At 34.0% G+C, this 23,057-nt stretch overlaps 2 protein-coding genes across 4 annotated transcripts; one reads left to right on the top strand and one right to left on the bottom strand.

Moving 5' to 3' along the window:
* Positions 1-697: 697 nt before the first annotated feature.
* LOC134240078 (uncharacterized) lies at positions 698-11,677 on the bottom strand. 2 transcript variants are annotated; one of them, XM_062722185.1, is made up of 5 exons: positions 11,419-11,677; positions 9,246-9,386; positions 4,118-5,446; positions 3,139-3,435; positions 698-2,856 (listed from the first exon to the last, which is right to left on the bottom strand). In XM_062722185.1, exons 1-5 carry the CDS (start codon positions 11,519-11,521, stop codon positions 2,126-2,128), a joined length of 2,601 nt encoding a protein of 866 aa, XP_062578169.1. In that variant the 5' UTR covers positions 11,522-11,677; the 3' UTR covers positions 698-2,125. The 2 variants fall into 2 exon arrangements, with proteins under 2 accessions (XP_062578169.1, XP_062578168.1); XM_062722184.1 differs by having other exon boundaries at positions 698-3,435.
* A 360-nt stretch (positions 11,678-12,037) lies between these two features.
* LOC134240079 (uncharacterized) lies at positions 12,038-19,466 on the top strand. 2 transcript variants are annotated; one of them, XM_062722186.1, is made up of 14 exons: positions 12,038-12,374; positions 12,858-12,938; positions 13,544-13,615; positions 13,746-13,907; positions 14,053-14,151; positions 14,293-14,412; positions 14,549-14,668; positions 14,956-15,075; positions 15,223-15,342; positions 15,491-15,610; positions 15,707-15,930; positions 16,035-16,112; positions 17,192-17,369; positions 18,539-19,466. In XM_062722186.1, the coding sequence occupies exons 1-14, from the start codon at positions 12,173-12,175 to the stop codon at positions 18,652-18,654; spliced, it is 1,812 nt and encodes a 603-aa protein (XP_062578170.1). In that variant the 5' UTR covers positions 12,038-12,172; the 3' UTR covers positions 18,655-19,466. The 2 variants fall into 2 exon arrangements, with proteins under 2 accessions (XP_062578170.1, XP_062578171.1); XM_062722187.1 differs by lacking the exon at positions 15,491-15,610.
* Positions 19,467-23,057: the final 3,591 nt, after the last annotated feature.

A 23,057-nucleotide genomic window follows, 5' to 3' on the forward strand; every position in this document is an offset into this window, starting at 1 on the left:
AAATCCTGTCTCTGTAGATAAAACTCCTGACTCTTAATTCTGTCTCTGTAGAATACCGACTCTAAACTCTAAATACTAACTTTGTAGAGCTAAAAACTAACTCTGTACCTCTAAATCATGTCTTTGTAGCTCTAAATACTGACTCTTCATCTCTAAATACTGACTCTGTAACTTAAATACTGACTTTGAAACTCTAAATCATGTCTCTGAAACTCTAAATACTAACTCTGTAACTCTTATTAAATCATGTCTTTGTAGCTTTAAATCATGTCTCTGTAACTGTAAATCCTGAGTCTGTAGCTCTAGATACTACCTTGGTTACTCTAAATCTTGTCTTTGTAGTTCTAGACTGACTCTGCAACTCTAAATTCTGACTCTGTAACTCTTGATCATATCTCTGTACCTCTAAATACTGACTCTGTAACTCTAAATCATGTCATTGTAACTCTAAATACGACTCTGTAGCTCTACATCATCTCTCTGTAACTCTAAATACTGACTCTGTAGGTCTTAATCCTGTCTCTGTGAGTCTAAATTCTGTCTCTGTAGCTCTAAATCCTGACTCTGTTACTACAAATCCTGACTCTGTAACTCTTAATCATGTCTCTGGCTCTAAATACTGACTCTGTATCTCTAAATCATGTCTATGTAGCTCTAAAAACTGACTCTGTAACTCTAAATGCTGACTCTGTACCCTTGCAGAAAATATTCCTAACTTAGAAGTACATCTCAGGAATTCCCAAGACATCCCAAGAATTCTTGTGATATCCTGACATCAAGATTTAAGGAATTCCTGAGACTGAGAAATCCTGGGAAATCCTGACATATGAGATGAGGACTTCCTGGGATTCCCCAGGACTTTCAAGTTACATTATTCAAACCCAGCTCTTGTCAGGACATTTGATTGAGAGCCAGGAATTATATATTTTAACAAAATTCCCATATCCTAGGACTTTGATGAAAAACCAGGACTTAAAAAAATTACAATAAGTAAAACAACAAAATATGTATGTATATACTTAATAAATTTTATTACAGACTAAATGGTGTCATAAAAATGATTTCAACGGTGCATTCAATACATATAAGCACATTAAAAATTCACCACATACATGATAATAAAAAAGATGGTACAGAAAATTTCTTCCTTCAGTCCTTACAATTTTCAAGAATTTGTAAATAATCTTAGTCAAATTTAAAAACAGCATCAAATCATCCTGATGTAAAAAATGACTCACCATAGCAAGTTTTAAATCTGGCATACATGTAAGAACAACAAATCCTATGCGCTTACTCATTCGAGTATAGTTTTCACTGTAAATGACACAATTATTGCCTACAACTACTCTAAAAGATTTGTAAAGATCCCCTAAGTCACTGTCTGGTGAAATGCCAAGTGCAAGTTTGAGTTTTGAAGCTAGCGCTTTATGAAAAATATGAAAAACAGCATCAAATCATCCTGATGTAAAAAATGACTCACCATAGCAAGTTTTAAATCTGGCATACATGTAAGAACAACAAATCCTATGCGCTTACTCATTCGAGTATAGTTTTCACTGTAAACGACACAATTATTGCCTACAACTACTCTAAAAGATTTGTAAAGATCCCCTAAGTCACTGTCTGGTGAAATGCCAAGTGCAAGTTTGAGTTTTGAAGCTAGCGCTTTATGAAAAATATGCCTACGTGCAAGTCTGTGTTATTCACAAACCAATAATTCACACTAAACTGAAAAACATTCATTATATTTACATTTTACTTGTTTGGAGGCATCCAAAAAATAATCAATATTCGAATATCTCGCTGTCCTATATTATTGCATTTTACTAACATCGCTGCATTCTCATTGTGACGTCACGTTAACGCACGTTTCTCCGTGTATATTTCTACGCGTGAGTATACACGAAAATGTTTTTCAAATCAATTCCACAGTAAGCTTACTAGGAAAACACAGCTAATGTAAATATACTAAAATATTTGATGAGTTATACTTTATCATACAATATATGTAAGAAACACAAAATTCTACCATCTTGTTACTAGAGGGGGCATCTCAAAATGCCAAAACTTAACGAATGGTATGGTAATTTCAAAATGCCAAAACTTAACAAATGGTATGGTAATTTCAAAAGCATTGACCATATAAATTTGGCAGTCTTGCAAGACAAACATGATTTTTGTTTCCTTGCAAAAGAAGCAATTTTTCTAGAATTTTGTCAGTGGGTAGAATGTACTTTTCTTCAGATTGTTCTTCAAAAGGCCTTATCTTCATCATATGTGATACAGAGGGATGGAGCAATGAATTGTGCCCATCATTCAACTCTAACTTCCTAACTACAGCAAAGCATAACTTACTTGATGCATGCAGTAAAAAATGACTCACCATAGCAAGTTTTAAATCTGGCATACATGTAAGAACAACATATCCTATGCGCTTACTCATTCGAGTATAGTTTTCACTGTAAATGACACAATTATTGCCTACAACTACTCTAAAAGATTTGTAAAGATCCCCTAAGTCACTGTCTGGTGAAATGCCAAGTGCAAGTTTGAGTTTTGAAGCTGTTTCGTTGTCAACAGTTTCAGGGTGCAAATGTCCAGCGATTTTACAGTTCTTTGCTATAGACTTAATTTTCACTGGCCTTCCAGAACTCAACATTCTGCGGACATATTCTTTCCTTTGCGAATCTGATATAAACTGACTATCCACTGACAATCTCTTATTGGCTTGTACTGTCCACAGAATCTGCAAACAGACATTGCCTGTTCCATGAACAGATTCAAGTAGAGCGCCATTAAGATCTTCAAATGGGAAACAGGACCAACACCACAAAGGGCCAAGGTTTGATACATAATCTGCAAGATGCATTCCGACATTATGAACATTCAATGAACAGTTACTTTCACCATACAAAGTCGCAAACGTGTGATAAAACTCGTGCAAACATTGTCTAGCACGTTGCAAATCATGCCTGGTAATGTTATCCCCTAACAACAAGTAAATACCTTCTACTAAAAATGCCAAATGATCAATGTATGCTGATGACATGAACTCTATTATACATGGCAAAGAATAAAATAATAACCAAGTTTCGAGTTCTGAAGCTTTTAGATGTGAAATGTTATTGTCAAGCTTACGAGGCAATCTGGAAATATTATCTGTTGGTTGCATTCCTGTGAGGTACTTGTCAATTGTAGTTATATGGTCACCAATATAAAATGGTTCCTTTGAGTACTTTGATGTGAATAGCAATTGCAACATCTTCTTTGTCACACCCAAGAGTGCTCCATGCATATAGTCGGGAACGAGTCCATTGACTATATCAAAGTAGTCTAATCCATGCAAGGCTGAGACCCCCTTTATTCCTTTAATTCCTTTAGCTCTCTCATTTTTGTTGGTTGATTCCATGGCCTCAATCCCATTGTCCAGCAATCCTTCAAAATATATCAATTTCTTTTAAGAATTCTTGACATGCTTTTAAAACTCATTGTAAATTTTAGTTGCACTTATTTATAAAAGCCTTATAAATTTTAGGCTATCTAAATTTAATTCTCTGGTTCTCAGGCCAATTTTCTCCAAAACAGATGCGGGATGGCGGAATTTTATTTATCATTTTATTGGCAATAAAGTAGATGAGGGAGGTATTTTTTTAATTTTAATTTTCCAATTTTCTTCAACATAAAGATAATTTTTCATAATCACAGATATACTTTCCATGTCTGATAAAAATTTCTGCTTTATCCATTGTTTATCAGCGTGTGAACATTGTAGGTAATGTCCTTGAATGTATTTTCAAACGAAGTAGCCAAAATCTCATTGCAAATGGCTACTGTAAGTGATATTTGATTACTAAACTACAAAAAAAAAAAATGAGGACGGAAATTTTTTTTCCAGATTGGTCTCGGTAATACTTTTTATTTTATCAAAAATACGATAAAATTAGCAATGCGGCTACCTCAAAACGGATGCACGCGGGTATGAGAACCAGAGTTTCAATTTTATTTAGCCTTATGTTTATTGAATGCCAATTCTGCATGGTCAGAAAACAACTCTCAAATGGCTTTACTAAGTATATTAAAATTTTTATGATTATAAAAATTTTGACATAAGGCTTACCTGTGCTTGACCTCAATACAGGTGGAATCTCCCTAAATGGAAAGGCTCTGCAATGACCTTTACCTTGGGACACTACAACACCAGGTTCCTCGCAAGATATACATCCAAATTGTCCATTGTGCTGTGTCATGTGGGCTACAGCAGCTTTAGCCTGTAAATCTAAACTGCCAGCTAAAAGAAAAACTTTCACATCCAAAATAGTCTCATCGATTGTAACCTGAATCCCTTTTGTTTTTAAGGAAATGAGCTGCTGTATAAATGGCTGGAGGTAGGTTTGAAAATGTGGTTTTCCTTTTCCTTGCCAGACTCCCCAAAGAATAATATTTTGTCTGGAAAACCTCATAATAGGGGGAAGTTCATTAAGAACGAGGTAAACAGGCCATATACTCACTCCAGATGATCTATAAAGTGGCACTCCATCAGTGTTGAAAATAAGGCTCAAATTTTCTGTCTCAAACAATCTTTCTCCTTGATCTGAAAATGTTCTATACAATCTTCCATTTAGAATATCTGTCACTGCATCTGTTTTGGCAGTCTGTTTTTTGTAGTTCTTTATGCAAGACCATATTCCATCCTGTTGTAATATGTCTTTAATTTGCTTATCAATTGACAGACAGGCAAAGAAACACTTTTTTTCCATGTTTTGTTGTTTATTTGAACTACCTTTATATCGAAGTCCGTCGCATCCATCGTGTATGCATTTATATAATTTTTTATCCTCTGGAAAAAGTGTAAAACACTTTTCACAGTAATCAATGATTGAAACATCACATGCACCAATAGTTTCCTTGATTTTTTCCACGGAAGTGTCCTTTGTTTCACTGATATTTAAAATGTTAAATAAATCCATCAAGTCTGATGTTGATTGACCACTCACGTGATGTTTCATCAGGTAAGAGAGAAGTGCCATGCTCTTTTCATGTTTTTCAGTGAAATGTGGTGGTATAAGACTCTTTTTCAAAATGTTGCATTTCTGATTAGAAGCCTCTTCATCTTTCTCTTCATCGTTACCATCTGAATCATCAAAACTATCATAGGCACACTCCTCAAAACTACTAGAATCATATTCACTTTCATCATCACTGTTGCTGTTTTCATCAATGTTAACATCAGCTTCGGCATATTCATCACCATCAATTTTGTCAACTTCAATGTTGTCATCAACTTCAATGTTGTCATCAACTTCAATGTTGTCATCAACTTCAATGTTGTCATCACCATCAATGTTGTCATCATCATCAATGTTGTCATCACCATCAATGTTGTCATCACCATCAATGTTGTCATCACCATCAATGTTGTCTTCACCATCAATAGCAACCAGAGATACTGTATATAAAAAAAAACATCACTTGTGAAGAGATTCTTCTGAACCATTTACGATGATCCTAACTAAATAACTGTCTGTGTACATAATTTGGCGTATTTAAAATTTAGCGAAATAACTGAGTAACTAAGGAACTGTTGGCGTAATCATAAATTAGCGCTATACATGTCTATTAAGTGTATTGAATATGTAAATGATTTCTTAGCTGTATTCATGAATTAGCCCATTGTTGTCTATGCCAAAGCTGCTAAATTATGAAGTCTGCTTTTTAAAGTACATAAACAGTACTCTCCATATTTTTCTTTTATATAAAATTACCTTAATAGTTGGCATTTGTCATGGTTCTAAATCGTTTGAAATGTTACTGTGGTGCAGAGTTTACGCAAAGCACTAAAAATTTTGTGATAATTTTCATGGTCAAATTCGCAACTGAATCACTTTTCGTTATAATTATAAAAGAATACATGCACATACTTTTTTTTTTAAAAATCTCTCATTCGTTACATAATGCTTTCATCATACATGATAAAAGTAAATACAGCAGAGAAAATTCTGGTCAATACATTTGAACTTTTTAACAATTTTGAAGGTAAATTTGCCGTGATTATTTGTCAGTTTTCCTGATCGAATTACCAATTACAAAAAAAAAGAAACTCTAGAATAGTAAAGTACATTTGGAGTTCCTTTCAAATGTTGAACATGTTGACAATTGTAAGCAAAGATATCTAAAAATTCGCTATCCCCCCCCCCCCCCCCAAGATTCTGACTTAACAATATATTGTTTTCTTATTACAATGAAGCGCATTGTAGTGGTAGAATTTTCCGTCTGAATGAAACGTTCGGAGTCATGTTTTGAATATCAATTACAATATAATGCCATGCCCATATTTTTAGAAACGAGAAAGAAATATTCGTCGTAATGTTTTAAGACACCCTGATTTTCGTGACAATCAATAAGAAATGGAGCTTTAAAAAATTAGAAGAGAGAGTAAGAGACTCTTTGCTTCTGTAAAACACCAATTGCTATGAATATACGTACATATTTTTGAACTATCATGCCTATTGAGGTTACCACAACACATGTTTCGCTTGTGTTTACTCGGTATTATTTAGACCGTCAATTTCATTGGCTATTATATTTATGAACAAGAGGCCCATGGGCCACATCGCTCACCTGAGTAACTTGGGTGATGCAGATCTTTTTAAAAGATTTGTTCTATATATATTTCTATATAAAACTTGGATTCCCCATTGTGGCCCCGCCCTACGCCCGAGGGTCATGATTTTAACAATTTAATATCTACACTACTCAAGGATGCTTCCACATAAGTTTCAGCTTTCCTGGCCTAGTGGTTCTTGAAAGGAAGATTTTAAAAGATTTGTTCAATAAATCTCTATGTAAAACTTGGATTCCCTATTGTGGCCCCGCCCTACCCCTGGGGGTCATCATTTTAACAATTTAATATTTACACTACCAAAGGATGCTCCCACATAAGTTTCAGCTTTCCTGGCCCAAACGTTCTTGAGAAGAAGATTTTCAAAGATTTATTCTATATATTTCTATGTAAAACTTGGATTCCCTATTGTGGCCCCGCCCTAACCTCGGGGGTCATAATTTTAACAATTTAATATCTACACTACCCAAGGATGCTTCCACATAAGTTTCAGCTTTCCTGACCCAGTGGTTCTTGAGAAGAAGATTTGTAAAGATTTGTTCTATATATTTCTATGTAAAACTTGGATTCCCTATTGTGGCCCCGCCCTACCCCCGGGGGTCATGATTTTTACAATCTAATATCTACACTACCCAAGGATGCTTCCACTTAAGTTTCAGCTTTCCTGGCCAAGTGGTTCTTGAGAAGAAGATTTTTAAAAGATTTGTTCTGTATATTTCTATGTAAAATTTGGATTCCCTATTGTGGCCCTGCCCTACCCCCGGGGGTCATGATTTTAACAATTTAATATCTACACTACCTAAGGATGCTCCCACATAAGTTTCAGCTTTCCTGGCCCAGAGGTTCTTGAGAAGAAGTTTTTTAAAGATTTATTCTATATATTTCTAGGTTAAACTTGGATTCCCTATTGTGGCCCCGCCCTACCCCTGGGGGTCATCATTTTAACAATTTAATATTTACACTACCAAAGGATGCTCCCACATAAGTTTCAGCTTTCCTGGCCCAAACGTTCTTGAGAAGAAGATTTTCAAAGATTTATTCTATATATTTCTATGTAAAACTTGGATTCCCTATTGTGGCCCCGCCCTAACCTCGGGGGTCATAATTTTAACAATTTAATATCTACACTACCCAAGGATGCTTCCACATAAGTTTCAGCTTTCCTGGCCAAGTGGTTCTTGAGAAGAAGATTTTCAAAGATTTGTTCTGTATATTTCTATGTAAAACTTGGATTCCCTATTGTGGCCCCGCCCTACCCCCGGGGGTCATGATTTTTACAATTTAATATCTACACTACCCAAGGATGCTTCCACATAAGTTTCAGCTTTCCTGGCCCAGTGGTTCCTGAGAAGAAGATTTTTAAAGATTTGTTCTATATATTTCTATGTAAAACTTGGATTCCCTATTGTGGCCCCGCCCTACACCTGGGGGTCATGATTTTTACAATTTAATATCTACACTACCCAAGGATGCTTCCACATAAGTTTCAGCTTTCCTGGCCAAGTGGTTCTTGAGAAGAAGATTTTCAAAGATTTGTTCTATATATTTCTATGTAAAACTTGGATTCCCTATTGTGGCCCCGCCCTACCCCCGGGGGTCATGATTTTTACATTTTAATATCTACACTACCCAAGGATGCTTCCACATAAGTTTCAGCTTTCCTGGCCCAGTGGTTCCTGAGAAGAAGATTTTTAAAGATTTGTTCTATATATTTCTATGTAAAACTTGGATTCCCTATTGTGGCCCCGCCCTACACCTGGGGGTCATGATTTTTACAATTTAATATCTACACTACCCAAGGATGCTTCCACATAAGTTTCAGCTTTCCTGGCCCAGTGGTTCTTGAGAAGAAGATTTTTAAATATTTGTTCTGTATATTTCTATGTAAAACTTGGATTCCCTATTGTGGCCCCGCCCTACCCCCGGGGGTCATGATTTTTACAATTTAATATTTACACTACCCAAGGATGCTTCCACATAAGTTTCAGCTTTCCTGGCCCAGTGGTTCTTGAGAAGAAGATTTTTAAAGATTTGTTCTATATATTTCTATGTAAAACTTGGATTCCCTATTGTGGCCCCGCCCTACCCCCGGGGGTCATGATTTTAACAATTTATTATCTACACTACCCCAGGATGCTCCCACATAAGTTTCAGCTTTTCTGGCCCTGTGGTTCTTGAGAAGAAGATTTTTTAATGACCCCACCCTATTTTCGTATTTTCTTGATTATCTCCCCTTGGAAGGGGTCTTGGCCCTTGATTTTAACAATTTAAATTCCCCTTCACCTAAGGATGCTTTGTACCAAGTTAGGTTAAAATTGGCCCAGTGGTTCTTGAGAAGAAGTTGAAAATGTGAAAAGTTTACAGACGGACGGACGGACGGACGGACGGACGACGGACGCCGGGTGATCAGAAAAGCTCACTTGAGCTTTCAGCTCAGGTGAGCTAAAAACCTATTCTTCAGGTATTCAAAAAAACAAATTGACTGCTTTTTCCATTTCTAAACAAATGGGTGAGTCATAAGATGACAATAAATGTTCTAAAGATAGCTCAAAATGTTCCATTCGAACGGAAATTTTACCACTTCAATGCGCTTCATTGTAATCAATGAATGTTATTTCAATAGTACCATTGCTTGAAGTTGATGCTTGAATTTGATGATGTGTGGCATTCTGTCCATCATTTTTTCTTTGTCTGTACTGTGTACTACGCGGAACGGGAATAGATGCATCAGTGTTATAAAGCTTGTACCTCTTTTCTTCATATCCACCTAATTTAAAGAAACAATAGAAAAGTATTAAAGCCATATATGGCGTAACTGATCAAAAAAATATATTTATGAAAAATACAAAATTAAGTAAAGAAATATAGTTGATACATTTAAATTAAAGCTTTTCCTACAATTCTGAACATGGAAAACACCTCGTTTCAACTAATAATACGATTTTATATTCTCTGTAAAGTGTTATTTAAATCTTTTGCATTTCTTTCCAAGTCGGAGAAAATTTTTGAGAATTCAAATTAAATTGAGATATCTTTTTAACGCATTTGATTTAGATTTTGTAATTTACGGAAAAGTTCCATCTTTATATAAAGTAATGATACAAATAATAAGTTTTTATAATTTTAGTCCAATAATATTCATTGTACATACGCCATATATGGCTTTAAAGTTAATATAAAATCCTTAAGTATATTTATCTGATCCATAACATGATCAATGATATTACACTTCTTAAAAAAAAGTTTCATTATGAAATGTTTGATTATATACTAGTGTTGTTACGATAGTCGCCGACTATCTGCTCTCTGCTTATATCATTGTTTTACAAGTACTTTCTTTACATGACCATGACCATTAGTAACAATTGTATGATGTATCCTCTTGTAGCTTGTGATTATAATACTCAGGTCTTATATAAGTATCAATAATAACAGCTTTTTGGAATAAATTATAGCGAGCGCAGCGAGGCGGCGCAAAGCGCCGCTCGCGTAGCGAGCTCAATAGACTTACATGTACGAACGGAGGAAATTCGGGTTGAAATCTGCACATTGTTACAAGAAATTTTTATCTCACCGCGTGAAAAAATTCCAAACTCCCAATAATCCTTTGCGGTGCATAGCAACATGGTGGCTAAAACATAGCAACAACTTACTTGATAAAAAATCATAAACGATTTAATGCAATATCTCCATGCCACAAAACTATCGGTTGTGTTCTAAGTCAACAGAACTCTTTATTTGACGTCATACTTTCGTCACTTAAAAGCTCAGGTATTTCCGATTTTGTTGGAGACTTCCGAAAAGTTCGGAATCTTGATCCCGATTCCTTTAGAAATAAAATAAAGCTGTGTAAAGGTAATTGCGCTCGCCCCAACGGTCGCACCGTAGAACATATTAATCCTGAACGACAAATTAATATCGTACAAAATATGCAAATTTTTATTTCAGTTTCAAATATTGTAAATCCACTTGAAGATACTTTAAAAGAATTAGCTTTTGGTGACAACCTTTTGTGTAGGCCCATTTATTAGAGGATTGATCCCTTTCAAGTTCCTAAACTTCCTTGGGATCAATCCGGGTTTCAGAAAAACTAATGAATGCCAAAATTTGGGTCTGTTTACATTATTTGGACGTGGATTCATGGGTACTACTAAACAGAGTACGCTAGAGTACGATAGAGTACTTTAGAGTACGCTAGAAAAATTATGTTATCTAATGCAATTAAATTCTTTATTTTTGTTTGTACAACTTGATTTAACATTATTATAAACTTATATTGCAATATTTGTTTCAAATATTTTTGTTTTTAGCGGTATTTTGACAAGAAAATAACATCCGTAATTGAACGCATTAAGTTATACGGTATACCAATAGCTAATACCCCAATCTCGATTATTATTTTGTTTCAGACTTTCTTACTAAAGACTTACATCTAAATTTTATCAAATATGAAATTAATTGCATGTGTAAATATTTTGCACATTCACATTGAGACATTTTAACATGTTCAAGTTAAATTAGATCGGGATCAAACGATCAACCGTATCCTGAAATCAAAAATTGAAATAACTCCTAAAATAAAGAAAACATACAATTTTTTCTTAAAATATATATTCAATATGTTTAATTAAAGTAGAAAAACATACAAAACGAAGTTTAATTGCATTAAATTATAAAATATTACTAGCGTACTCTAGAGTTCTCTATCGTGCTCTGTTTAGTAGGACCGTGGATTCATTCCAACCATTTACAACCAAAATAAAAATTTTCGTTTTCTGCAAACAGTTCAATTTACTTACATATATCATGACAAGCTTTTAGATGAGAATTAAGTCTTTGTTTACTAGACAATATTTGATGGCATATGTAGCAGCAGTTGTTCTGTTTTCTCTGGGCCGCCATTATCCATGATGTAGCAGCAGTTGTTCTGTTTTCTCTGGGCCGCCATTATCCATGCTGTTTGACGGTCTCCCCACAAATCGTGTCCGAGAAATAAATGTTCAACGACTTACGTGATACATGTACATGTATATGACGAATCCAACTGTTTTTCATTTATTTTAAGTGTAAGGTTTGCTCATGTAAAAAAGAATTTTGTGTTTTTAGCAGTAAATTATTCACATCGGTACTGAAAATAAATCTCGTAAATTTTCTTTTTATAAAAGAACGTCGGACCACTTCTCACAGGTTTAAAATGACCTTTCCACCGTGTGTTCAGCATCATCTCGCGCGAACTTTCTAGAAGTTCTACTTCTATCGTGCATAGACCAATTATGCACTGTTACACAAATAAATTTAGAAGAACACAATCACATTTGATTAATATTTTTATACCATTTTTGTTTGAAAATAGTATTTTTTGTTGCAAAAAAAGTATTTTAACTTGTTCTCCACTCAATCTGACCTATAATTATTTTAATGCTCCTTCTGTGGTCTCAGTTTCTAAGTGTGATACGAAATCCGTATACCAGGTGTTCAGCATCCTCTCGCGATACTTCATCGAGAGGCGCAAAACGACAGAAGATAATGAAAACGCGGGGTTTCTGAAAAAAAATGTCAGGTTCCGAAATGCATGAACAAGTCCAATATGCTGTGATGGAATGGCCCACAGATGGCAATCAAGTGTCAATTCTACATTTGAAACATATTATCTCGCCAAAGAAAGCTTGGAATAGCTATAATAAAGGTGATGTTGGGAGGAGTAAATATCCCGGTGCCAATGGCGAGTGGCCATTCATAATTCACGGAGTTGGAGGTAAGAACTTAAGGGTTCTATCAGTGAAACAAAATTTTATAATATTTATTTAATTAAATTAAAAACATAAATAATGACATGGACCAACACTGAAGTTTAACAATTTAGCACAAAAACTCAGTCAATTTTTCAAATGTTTTATATGTATAGCTGCCTAAATTATGACAATAACATGCAAAGAAGCAGAAAAATAACGATTTTTTTAATTCCTTGAAGAAAGGTAGTTAGACTAACTTTACAGCAAGTACTGGGTGACATAATGGGGGTGCAGGACTAATCTGGTACATTTTTAGGATGATGAATTAATACTGTAACAGATCTGTACTGACAATTTGAAAAGGCTTATAAAAGGGGGGGGGGGGTGGGGCTGTTGTAGTTCTTAATGTATAGGTTTCAAGTCTCTCTATTTTCTTATTTTTTTATTTTAGTTTTATTTGAAATATTTTTGGTATGGTAGATTAAAAAATATTGTTTGCTTATTAGCTTCCAGAAAAGATCTGGAACCTTTAATGGAAAGAGTAATGAGGCCACAGACTGATGATGTTTCAACTGAAGAAACTTCAGGTATTTTGTCATAAAATGATATGTTTACCACATCTCAAACTACTCATAACAAAAACACTCACTGAAACTATTAATTGATATAAAAAATACATATAAATTTAAATACTGCTTTAATTAAAAAATAATAGATCGACAAATAATAGATTCATTTGGTTCAAATTTCATGTGTTGATATCAATGTCCAGGCAGAGACCAACCACAGTTTAAGAACAGACCAAATAATTAAGGGTTGTGAATAATATTGAAACTGTTGGGGGCCACAATTGGGCCCTTACCTTAATAAGTTTTACTAGTCCACACTGATATTTAATATGGGGTCCACATTTTGATTACTTGAAAAAAAAATCTTTTCATATTAAAAATATTGTTTTATAAAAGAAAAAAGTGTTTAAGGTCAGTAATTGCATGGAAAAGAATGAAAATTTTTACGTCCAGTAAAACTAGTATTAAAACCAGTCAACAAACTGAAAATTCTGGACTTTTGATAACTCAAACTCTTGATCTCTAAATTTTAAGACCAACCCCAGGTGGTATTCCTCATCTGGTATATTTTCGACTATAAGTCTAAACCTTTTGCCTCTTCAAATTATTTGTTTATTTTTCAGAGTGTCTACCTGAGATTAAAACTAAAAAAAGAAAAAAGAATATTGAAGATAAAGAGAATAGTTCCAAAAAAGGTAGGTTGAAATAGTTGAAGCTATAAAAATCCACAATAAAAGCAGGTATGACAGTCACAAACAAAATTATGAATTAATTTTTCCTACTTCAGTAGAATATTTTCAGAAGATCTGATTTTTTTTATTAAAGCAAAGACAAATGTAACAAATGAAAAAAGTCCTGAGAGATCGGCTGCTGCCGCCATATTGAAGATGAGAGCTGCTAGTGGTAACATCTCACTAGTAAATGACAATGAATTGAATGATTCCAACACAAATCAGATTAATCCTGTATCATCACTGACTGTTCCAGGTTTGTAAACACATTGATTTATTACAAAATTGAAAGACATCAAGATTTTTTGAATTTATATTTTTAGAGTGTATAAAATAAGTAGTTACATATCATGGAATAACTTTATTAAAATTTGCATTACAAATTTTTTTATTTTTTAAAGTTGCGCCTGGTGGAGAAACAAACGGGCCAAGAGCTGCAAGTAACACAGCAGTCATCCCGGAATCCTTCACAAGTAGCCCATTAGCACTTAAGCTTCCAGGTTAGTATTGAAACACATTAATTAAGAACAGTATTTAAAGACCTTAAACTTATTTATTTTTTTGATATTTATTGAATCTCTTTTAATTAAATTGTACAATATGATAGAAGTTTGCATTACAAAATTTTTTGTTCATTTAAGTAAGGACTGTTGGAGATCATGGTGATAGAAACTTTTCAGCAGAAAGGCCAAGAGCTCCAAGTAACACAGCAGTTACCCCTGATTCCTTCACATGTAGCCCATCAACAGTTCAGCTGCCAGGTTTGTATTGAAACACATTAAGTACATTATTTGAAGACCTTAAACTTATTTATTTTTTTATATTTATTGAATCTCTTTTAATTAAATTTTACAATATGATAGAAGTTTGCATTATAAAATATTTTGTTTTTTGAAGTAAGGACTATTGGAGATCATGGTGATGGAAACTTTTCAGCAGAAAGGCCAAGAGCTCCAAGTAACACAGCAGTTACCCCTGATTCCTTCACAAGTAGCCCATCAACAGTTCAGCTGCCAGGTTTGTATTGTAACGCATCAATTAAATAAATTATTTATGTTTTTTACATAACAAATCTCTTTAATTAAGTTGCAGAATATGATGGCATAACATAGAAGTTTGCCTTATAAAATATTTTGTTTATTGAAGTAAGGACTGTTGGAGATCATGGTGATGATTAATTAAGTACAGTATTTGAAGACCTCAAATTATTTATGTTTTTTATATAATAAATCGCTTTAATTAAGTAGTATAATATGATGGAATAACACAGAAGTTTGCATTACCAATTTTTTTGTTTATTGAAGTAAGGACTGTTGGAGATCATGGTGATGGAAACTTTTCACCAGGAAGGCCAAGAGCTTCGAGTAACACAGCAGTTACCCCTGATTCCTTCACAAGTAGCCCATCAACAGTTCAGCTGCCAGGTTTGTATTGTAACACATTAATGAAGTACAGTATTTGAAGACCTCAAATTATTTATGTTTTTTATATAATAAATTGCTTTAATTAAGTAGTAGAATATGATGGAATAACACAGAAGTTTGCATTACCAATTTTTTTGTTTATTGAAGTAAGGACTGTTGGAGATCATGGTGATGGAAACTTTTCACCAGGAAGGCCAAGAGCTTCGAGTAACACAGCAGTTACCCCTGATTCCTTCACAAGTAGCCCATCAACAGTTCAGCTGCCAGGTTTGTATTGTAACACATCAATTAAATACAGTATTTGAAGACCTCAAAATTATTTATGTTTTTTATATAACGAATCTCTTTAATTAAGTTGCAGAATATGATGGCATAACATAGGAGTTTGCATTATAAAATATTATGTTTATTGAAGTAAGGACTGTTGGAGATCATGGTGATGGAAACTTTTCACCAGGAAGGCCAAGAGCTTCGAGTAACACAGCAGTTACCCCTGATTCCTTCACATGTAGCCCATCAACAGTTCAGCTGCCAGGTTTGTATTGAAACACATCAATTAAGTACAGTATTTAAAGACCTCAAAATTATTTGAATTTTGAATGAACCTGATTGAATCTTAATTGAATTGTAGCAAATAATATCAGTCCCTATGATTATGAATATGGGAGTCACCAGAGTGAGATGATGTACAGATATCCAGATTGCAGTTCTCTTCAGTGGACAGGGGGTCATGTTTCTAGTGCTTTCAATACATTGTATAATGGAAGTAACTGCCATGAATGCTGCAACACGATTTCATTCCTTAAAATGAAATTGGAAAGCCTGGAGAGGGAGCTTGAGAAAGTTAAATCCAAAGTAAGTTTTATTTAAAGCAACTTCTCATTTGGGGGTGCTGCTTAGTTTAACATTTAAAAATGGTATTGGTCTTTTTTTAACAAGGCTATATTTACTGTTTTCAGTGCAAGCGTGTCAGTACCAGTACTCCATCCCCAAGTAATTCAATCCCTGAAAAGCCTGAAGTGTCCACAGCATCTTTGGTGTGTATGTCATATACTGATACATAATGTAAATAACTCATCTGAGCTTTTTAGCTCACCTGAGCTGAAAACTCAAGTGAGCTTTTCTGATCACATTTTGTATCTAGTCTGCATGTCCATCCATCTGTCTGTCTGTCTGTAAACTTTTGACATATTCGACTTCTTCTCAGGAACCACTGGGCCAATTTTAACCAAACTTGCCACAAAGCATCCTTGGGTGAAGGGGATTCAAGTTTGTTCAAATGAAAAGCCAAGCCCTCTTCCAAGGGGAAATATGTATGAATTAATGAAAAAAATATGGTATTGGGGTAACAATATGAGATCAAATAATATGTTAAGAAAAAAAAAATTTCTTTTCAAGTATGGCAAAATTATACATGAATTTTCTATCCTTTATTGATAAATTGACATTCTCAAGTTAGTATTAGAAAACAAATCCTCATCCCCCAACAAGTAAGCTTTTCGATAATAAGGTGATTTGTGTTTTTTAACTAGCCCATGTGTTCTGGTGAGCGATGTGGCCCACAGGCCTTTTGTTTTTTATTACTCCAGCAAGTGTTTTAAGGACAGATGAGAGGTTCCTCAACAATGTATAGTTTTTTTTTCCAAAAAATTGTCACTAAAGTATTATTACTAATATGTTTATTCACAAAAAAGAAAAATGAGAGTTCCTGTTTAAAAGAGAAATATACAGAGGAACCTATCATCTGAAAACCACTTTAAACCAAACATTCCATAAACCATTAACATTAGTTTTGTCTAGAGGCTAATTTGTCCATCATAAGAATATGTAAGTTCTGTTCTGTTCACAATCAAGCAATTTTTTGAAAGAATTATGCACCTTGGACAGTTTCTCTTCCTTTTTGCAGATGTTTCACACTGAATTGAAATTTGGCATGCAGATTTATCATTAAATATCTAGGTCAAGCTCTGGTTTGGTTAGGATGGAGCAATTTTTGACAGAGTTGTGCTTGTTGGACTTATAAAATTCCAATTAATCATAATGGGGAGGGGGACATAAGTGTTTCACAAACATCTCTAGATTGAATGGCTTTTATATTTGTTTTTCTTGTTTATAGGAGGAGGAGATTGAAAATGTGGTGTGCAAGGCTCCATGCTTAACTTCGGCTGTGAAGCAGGTGCTTTTGCACTCATTTTCCATTCAAGAACTGATGAATTCATCGGTTATGGGGCATAAGAATGTGAAGGCCAGGGACAAAAGAGGCCTTGACTCGACAAGGAGGTCCAAAATTGAACGTAAGTTATTAACCTCTGCACTCCATGTGTTAGCTGCAATAATGTAGCCCTCTCAGATTTTTTTTATCTGATATTTTCTGGAGAGGGCTATAATTCCATCGCATCTCCATAATGGTGCAAATATATTTTTTTTGGGTGATTGGAGGCAAAATAAATTATTTTTACATTAAACTTTGTATAAGAGGGAATTTTTATTCATTGTCAACAACATAGCCTGTTAAACTCGAAAACCATGTAAAATAAATCTGTGTCTTTTCCAGCTGCAATAATCAGCAGCCATGACAGCTCACGCATGACGTGGTGAGACTTTTGCTTGAAATTTGGAACAACCAAATAAAGCAAATGTCGATGTTTATAAACGATTGTGCTATAATATATTACAAAAACATTGATAAATAAAACCATTTCAAGTGTTATTTTTGCGCAAACAGCGATACGTATGCTTAAAAAAAGGGAATTCCTAGTAGATCCGCTCCTATAGAACCTAAATTCTTATTGGCCGTCCCAAAATACAAACCATCAAGGTCAGTAAACATGGCGGATAAATTCAAGTTAAGCTGTTGACACACAAGAAAAATAATTGATATATGGATCGTTGTGAATATTTTTGGATCGACTTATGTTTTGCATAATTACATATTTGGATTCCAGGTAAGAGATGATAATTACTAATAATTTGAGCCGAAATTCGTGCGGGAGTGATCCACTGCCGCATCTGCGCCATTATAGAGATCCTAAGGAGTTGTAGCCCTCCCCCCCCCACCCAAAAAAAGTCATTTATTTCTTACCTGCGCAGAAAGCTCATAGCTCAGTGAAATTTTCTGATCAAAATGTCTGTTGTTGTAATCATTATTAATGTTTCACAATTTCATCATCTCCAGAAGTAAAAGTGTTCACCCCTGGCGATTCTTTTAAGTATCTTTACTGCAGTTTAAATGCCTAGCAGTTCAGGGGTATTGATCATTTATCATAAGTGATACAAATGATCACTGATTGTCCATATTTCTTCAAAAAACTCTATCGATGCAAGTTATGTAGAGTAATTGAAAAATAATCATCCTTTTTATTCTTACATGCAGTAAATCTGAATTTCTTTCCATTAAAGAGAAATGCTTATATCATTATATGAAGAAGCTTTTATGTTGACAAACATTTATTTCACTTTTCAGAAGCTTTGTGCAAACACTTTGGAAAAGATTTAGCTGTGGTGAGGGGAAAGATCAGAGACAGACTGAAATTGATAAGAAGGGCTTACAGTGGGCTGGAGGAAGGCCCAAAAAATTAATCAATAGTTTCTGAGGCACTGCCCCATCAATTCAACATTGAATAATTTATTTTATTTTAATTTATTTTATTTTATTTTAAAGGAGTTATTATCCAGTCTTCATAAATGCTAAGATGGACTTTTTTATCAGAAAAATAATACATTTCTTCTTAATTTTATTAATTAACTTTTAAATAAATGTTTGGAGTAACATTATTTAAAGTTGAATAAATATTACAACCAATTTCAGGGAACAAAAATTAAGAATTCGTATATATTATCATTTTATTGAACAAATGGCTTAAAAAAGGTGTTAAACCTGCTTCAAAAAAAAGGCTGCTTGCTGCATTGAATTTTGATTTTTTTTGGTCTGAGAAACTATTGATTAATTTTTTTTGGCCTAAGAATATTGCCAAAGTGATCAAGTGTTGGAGTATGATATATATTATTTAAAATGAAAGTCACAGAGCTCCAGATGTAGTGCGTTTTTGTAGAAATACAAAAAATTGAAAACATTGAATGTTATGAATATCTATTCTATTGTGGTGTATTAGTACAGTTACCCTGTAATGAAATTATTGATTCTGATTTAGTATTGCATTATACCAATTATTGTGAAAGTTGAGAAAATATATTTATTGTGGTAAATTACTACATTGACATTGAAATGTAACTATTAATTCCAATTTGGTGTATACAATAGCAGTTACTGTATTATTGTAATTGTTTATTACATACTTCAGTTTACATCTACGATAAAGATATTAAATTGTGAAAAAGTTAATTTGTTACATCTACTGTAAATATTTGTACATTTTTAGCATATTTCTCTATGACCCAACCCCTCTAAATCATTCCTGTTCCAAAAACATCTCTCTTAGGATTAATCCTAGGATTTTTTCTCTGAGGAATAAACTGATTACTTCTGTAGGACATCTCTAAGGAATATTCTGCAAGGGTAACTTTAAATACTGATGTTGTAACTCTACATCCTGTCTCGGTAACTCTAAATTCTGACTCTTAAACTCTAAATCATGTCTCTTTAACTACTTATACTGACTCTGTAGCTCTATATCTAAATCATAACTTTGTACCTCTAAATACTGACTCTGTAACTCTTAATCATATCTCTATAACTCTAAATACTGACTCTGTAACTAAAAGTTCTTACTATATGGATTTAAATCCTAACTCTGTAACTCTTTATAATCTTTGAAACTCTAAATACTATTTCTGTAACTCTAAATACTGACTCTGTAGCATTAAATACTGACTCTGTAACTCTAAATCATGTCTCTGTAACTCTAAAAACTTACTATGTAGCTCTAAATACTGACTCTGTAACTCTAAATCCTTATGCTGCAGCTCTTAATACTGACTCTACCTCTAAGTCATGTCTCTGTAACTCTACATCATGCTCTGTAACTCTTATTACTGAATCTGTAGCTCTTAACACTAACTCTGGAACTCTAAACATTAAGTCTAGCTCTAAATACTGTCTCACTCTATATAATATCTCTGTCTCTGTAGTAGATAAAACTCCTGACTCTAAATTCTGTCTCTGTAGATAAAACTCCTGACTCTAAATCCTGTCTCTGTAGATAAAACTCCTGACTCTAAATCCTGTCTCTGTAGATAAAACTCCTGACTCTAAATCCTGTCTCTGTAGATAAATCTCAAAACTCTTAATCCTGTCTCTGTAGATAAAACTCCTGACTCTAAATCCTGTCTCTGTAGATAAAACTCCTGACTCTAAATCCTGTCTCTGTAGATAAAACTCCTGACTCTAAATCCTGTCTCTGTAGATAAAACTCCTGACTCTAAATCCTGTCTCTAAAAACTAACTCTTTCTGCTCTAAATAGATCTGTAACTAAACTCTGACTCTAAACTCTAAATCCTGACTCTAAATCCTGTCTCTGTATCTCTAAATCTAAATCCTGTCTCTGTAACTCTAAAAATCCTGACTCTAAATACTGACTCTGTAACTCTAAATCATGTCTTTGTAGCTCTAAATCCTGACTCTGTAACTCTAAATCAGGACTCTAAAACTCTAAATCCTGACTCTGTAGCTCTAAATCAGGTCTCTGTAGCTCTAGATACTGACTCTGTAACTCTAAATCCTGTCTCTGTAGCTCTAAATACTGACTCTGTAGCTCTAAATACTGACTCTGTAACTCATAAGCATTTCCCTGTAACTCTACATCATGTCTCTGTAACTGTAAATCCTGACTCTGTTACTCTAAATCCTGACTCTGTAACTCTAAATACTGACTCTGTAACTCTAAATCTTCTCTCTGTAACTCTAAATGCTGACTATAAAACTCTAAATCTTCTCTCTGTAACTCTAAATGCTAACTATGAAACTCTAAATACTATCTCTGTAACTCTAAATACTGACTCTGCAGCTCTACATACTGCTTCTATAACCCTAAATCCTGACTCTGTTACTCTAAATCCTGTCTCTGTAGCTCTAAATACTGACTCTGTAACTCTAAATCATGTCTCTGTAACTCTAAATACTGACTCTATAGCTCTAAATACTGACTCTGTAATTCTAAATACTGACTCTGTAGCTCTAAATACTGACGACACTGTAGCTCAAAATACTGACTCTGTAACTCTAAATCATGTCTCTGTAACTCTAAATACTGTCTCTGTAACTTAAAATTCTGACTCTGTAGCTCTAAATACTGAGACGGTAACTCTAAATACTGACTCCGTAGCTCAAAATACTGACTCTGTAACTCTAAATCATGTCTCTGTAAATCTAAATATTGACTCTGTAACTCTAAATGCTGACTCTGTAACTCTAAATACTGTCTCTGTAACTCTAAATACCGTCTCTGTAACTCTCAACACTGTCTCTGTTACTCTAAATACTGACTCTGTAACTCTAAATACTAACTCTGTAACTCTAAATCCTTTCTCTGTAACTCTATATACTATCTCTGTAACTCTAAATCCTTTCTCTGTAACTCTAAATCCTTTCTCTGTAACTCTAAATACTAACTCTGTAACTCTAAATCCTTACTATGTAGCTCTAAATACTGACTGTGTAACTCTAAATACTGACTCTGTAACTCTAAATCCTGTCTCTGTAACTCTAAATACTGACTCTGTAACACTAAATCCTGTCCCTGTAACTCTAAATACTGACTGTGTAACTCTAAATCCTGACTCTGTAACTCTAAATCCTGTCTCTGTAACTCTAAATACTGTCTCTGTAACTCTAAATACTATCTCTGTAACTACAAATACTGACTCTGTAATTCTAAATACTGACTCTATAGCTCTAACCTCTGACTCTTTTACTCTTAAGCATGTCTCTGTAACTCTAAATCCTGATTCTGTAACTCTAAAAACTTGCTGTATAACTCTAAATACTGACTCTGTAATTCTAAAAACTTGCTGTATAACTCTAAATACTGACTCTGTAGCTCTACATTCTGACTCTGTAACTCTAAATCATGTCTCTGTAACTCTAAAAACTTAGTATGTAGCTCTAAATACTGATTCTGTAATTCTACATCCTGTCTCTGTAACTCTAAATCCTGACTCTGTAACTCTAAATACTGTCTCTGTAACTCTAAATACTGTCTCTGTAACTCTAAATACTGTCTCTGTAACTCTAAATATTATCTCTGTAACTACAAATACTGACTCTGTAATTCTAAATACTGACTCTGTAACTCTAAATCATGTCTCTGTAACTCTAAAAACTTATCTCTGTAGCTCTAAATACTGACTCTGTAATTCTACATCCTGTCTCTGTAACTGTAAATACTATCTCTGTAACTCTAAATACTGACTCTATAGCTCTAAATAATGACTCTGTAACTCAAAATCCTGACTCTGTAACTCTAAATACTGACTCTGTAACTCTTAAGCATGTCTCTGTAACTCTAAATACTGCCTCTGTAACTCTAAATACTGACTCTGTAGCTCTAAATACTGACTCTGTAACTCTAAATACTGTCTCTGTAACTCTAAATACTGACTCTGTAGCTCTAAATACTGACTCTGTAACTCTAAATACTTACTATGTGACTTTAAATACTGACTCTGTAGCTATTAATGCTGACTCTGTAACTCTAAATACTGACTCCGTAGCTATAACTGCTGACTTTGTAACTCTAAATACTGACTCTGTAACTCTAAATACTGACTCTGTAACTCTATATACTGACTCTTTAGCTCTAAATACTGACTCTGTAACTCTTAATCATGTCTCTGTAACTCTAAATCATGTCTCTGTAACTCTAAACACTGACTCTGTAACTCTAAATACTGTCTATGTAACTCTAAATACTGTCTATGTAACTCTAAATACTGTCTCTGTAACTCTAAATACTGACTCTGTAGATCTAAATACTGAATCTGTAACTCTAAATACTGACTCTGTAACTTCTAAGCATGTCTCTGT

Source organism: Saccostrea cucullata, unplaced genomic scaffold (genome assembly GCF_032062105.1).
Source record: "Saccostrea cucullata isolate Sc308-1 unplaced genomic scaffold, CSIRO_AGI_Scuc_v1 ctg1049, whole genome shotgun sequence".
In the NCBI taxonomy this organism is placed as follows: Eukaryota; Metazoa; Mollusca; class Bivalvia; order Ostreida; family Ostreidae; genus Saccostrea; species Saccostrea cuccullata.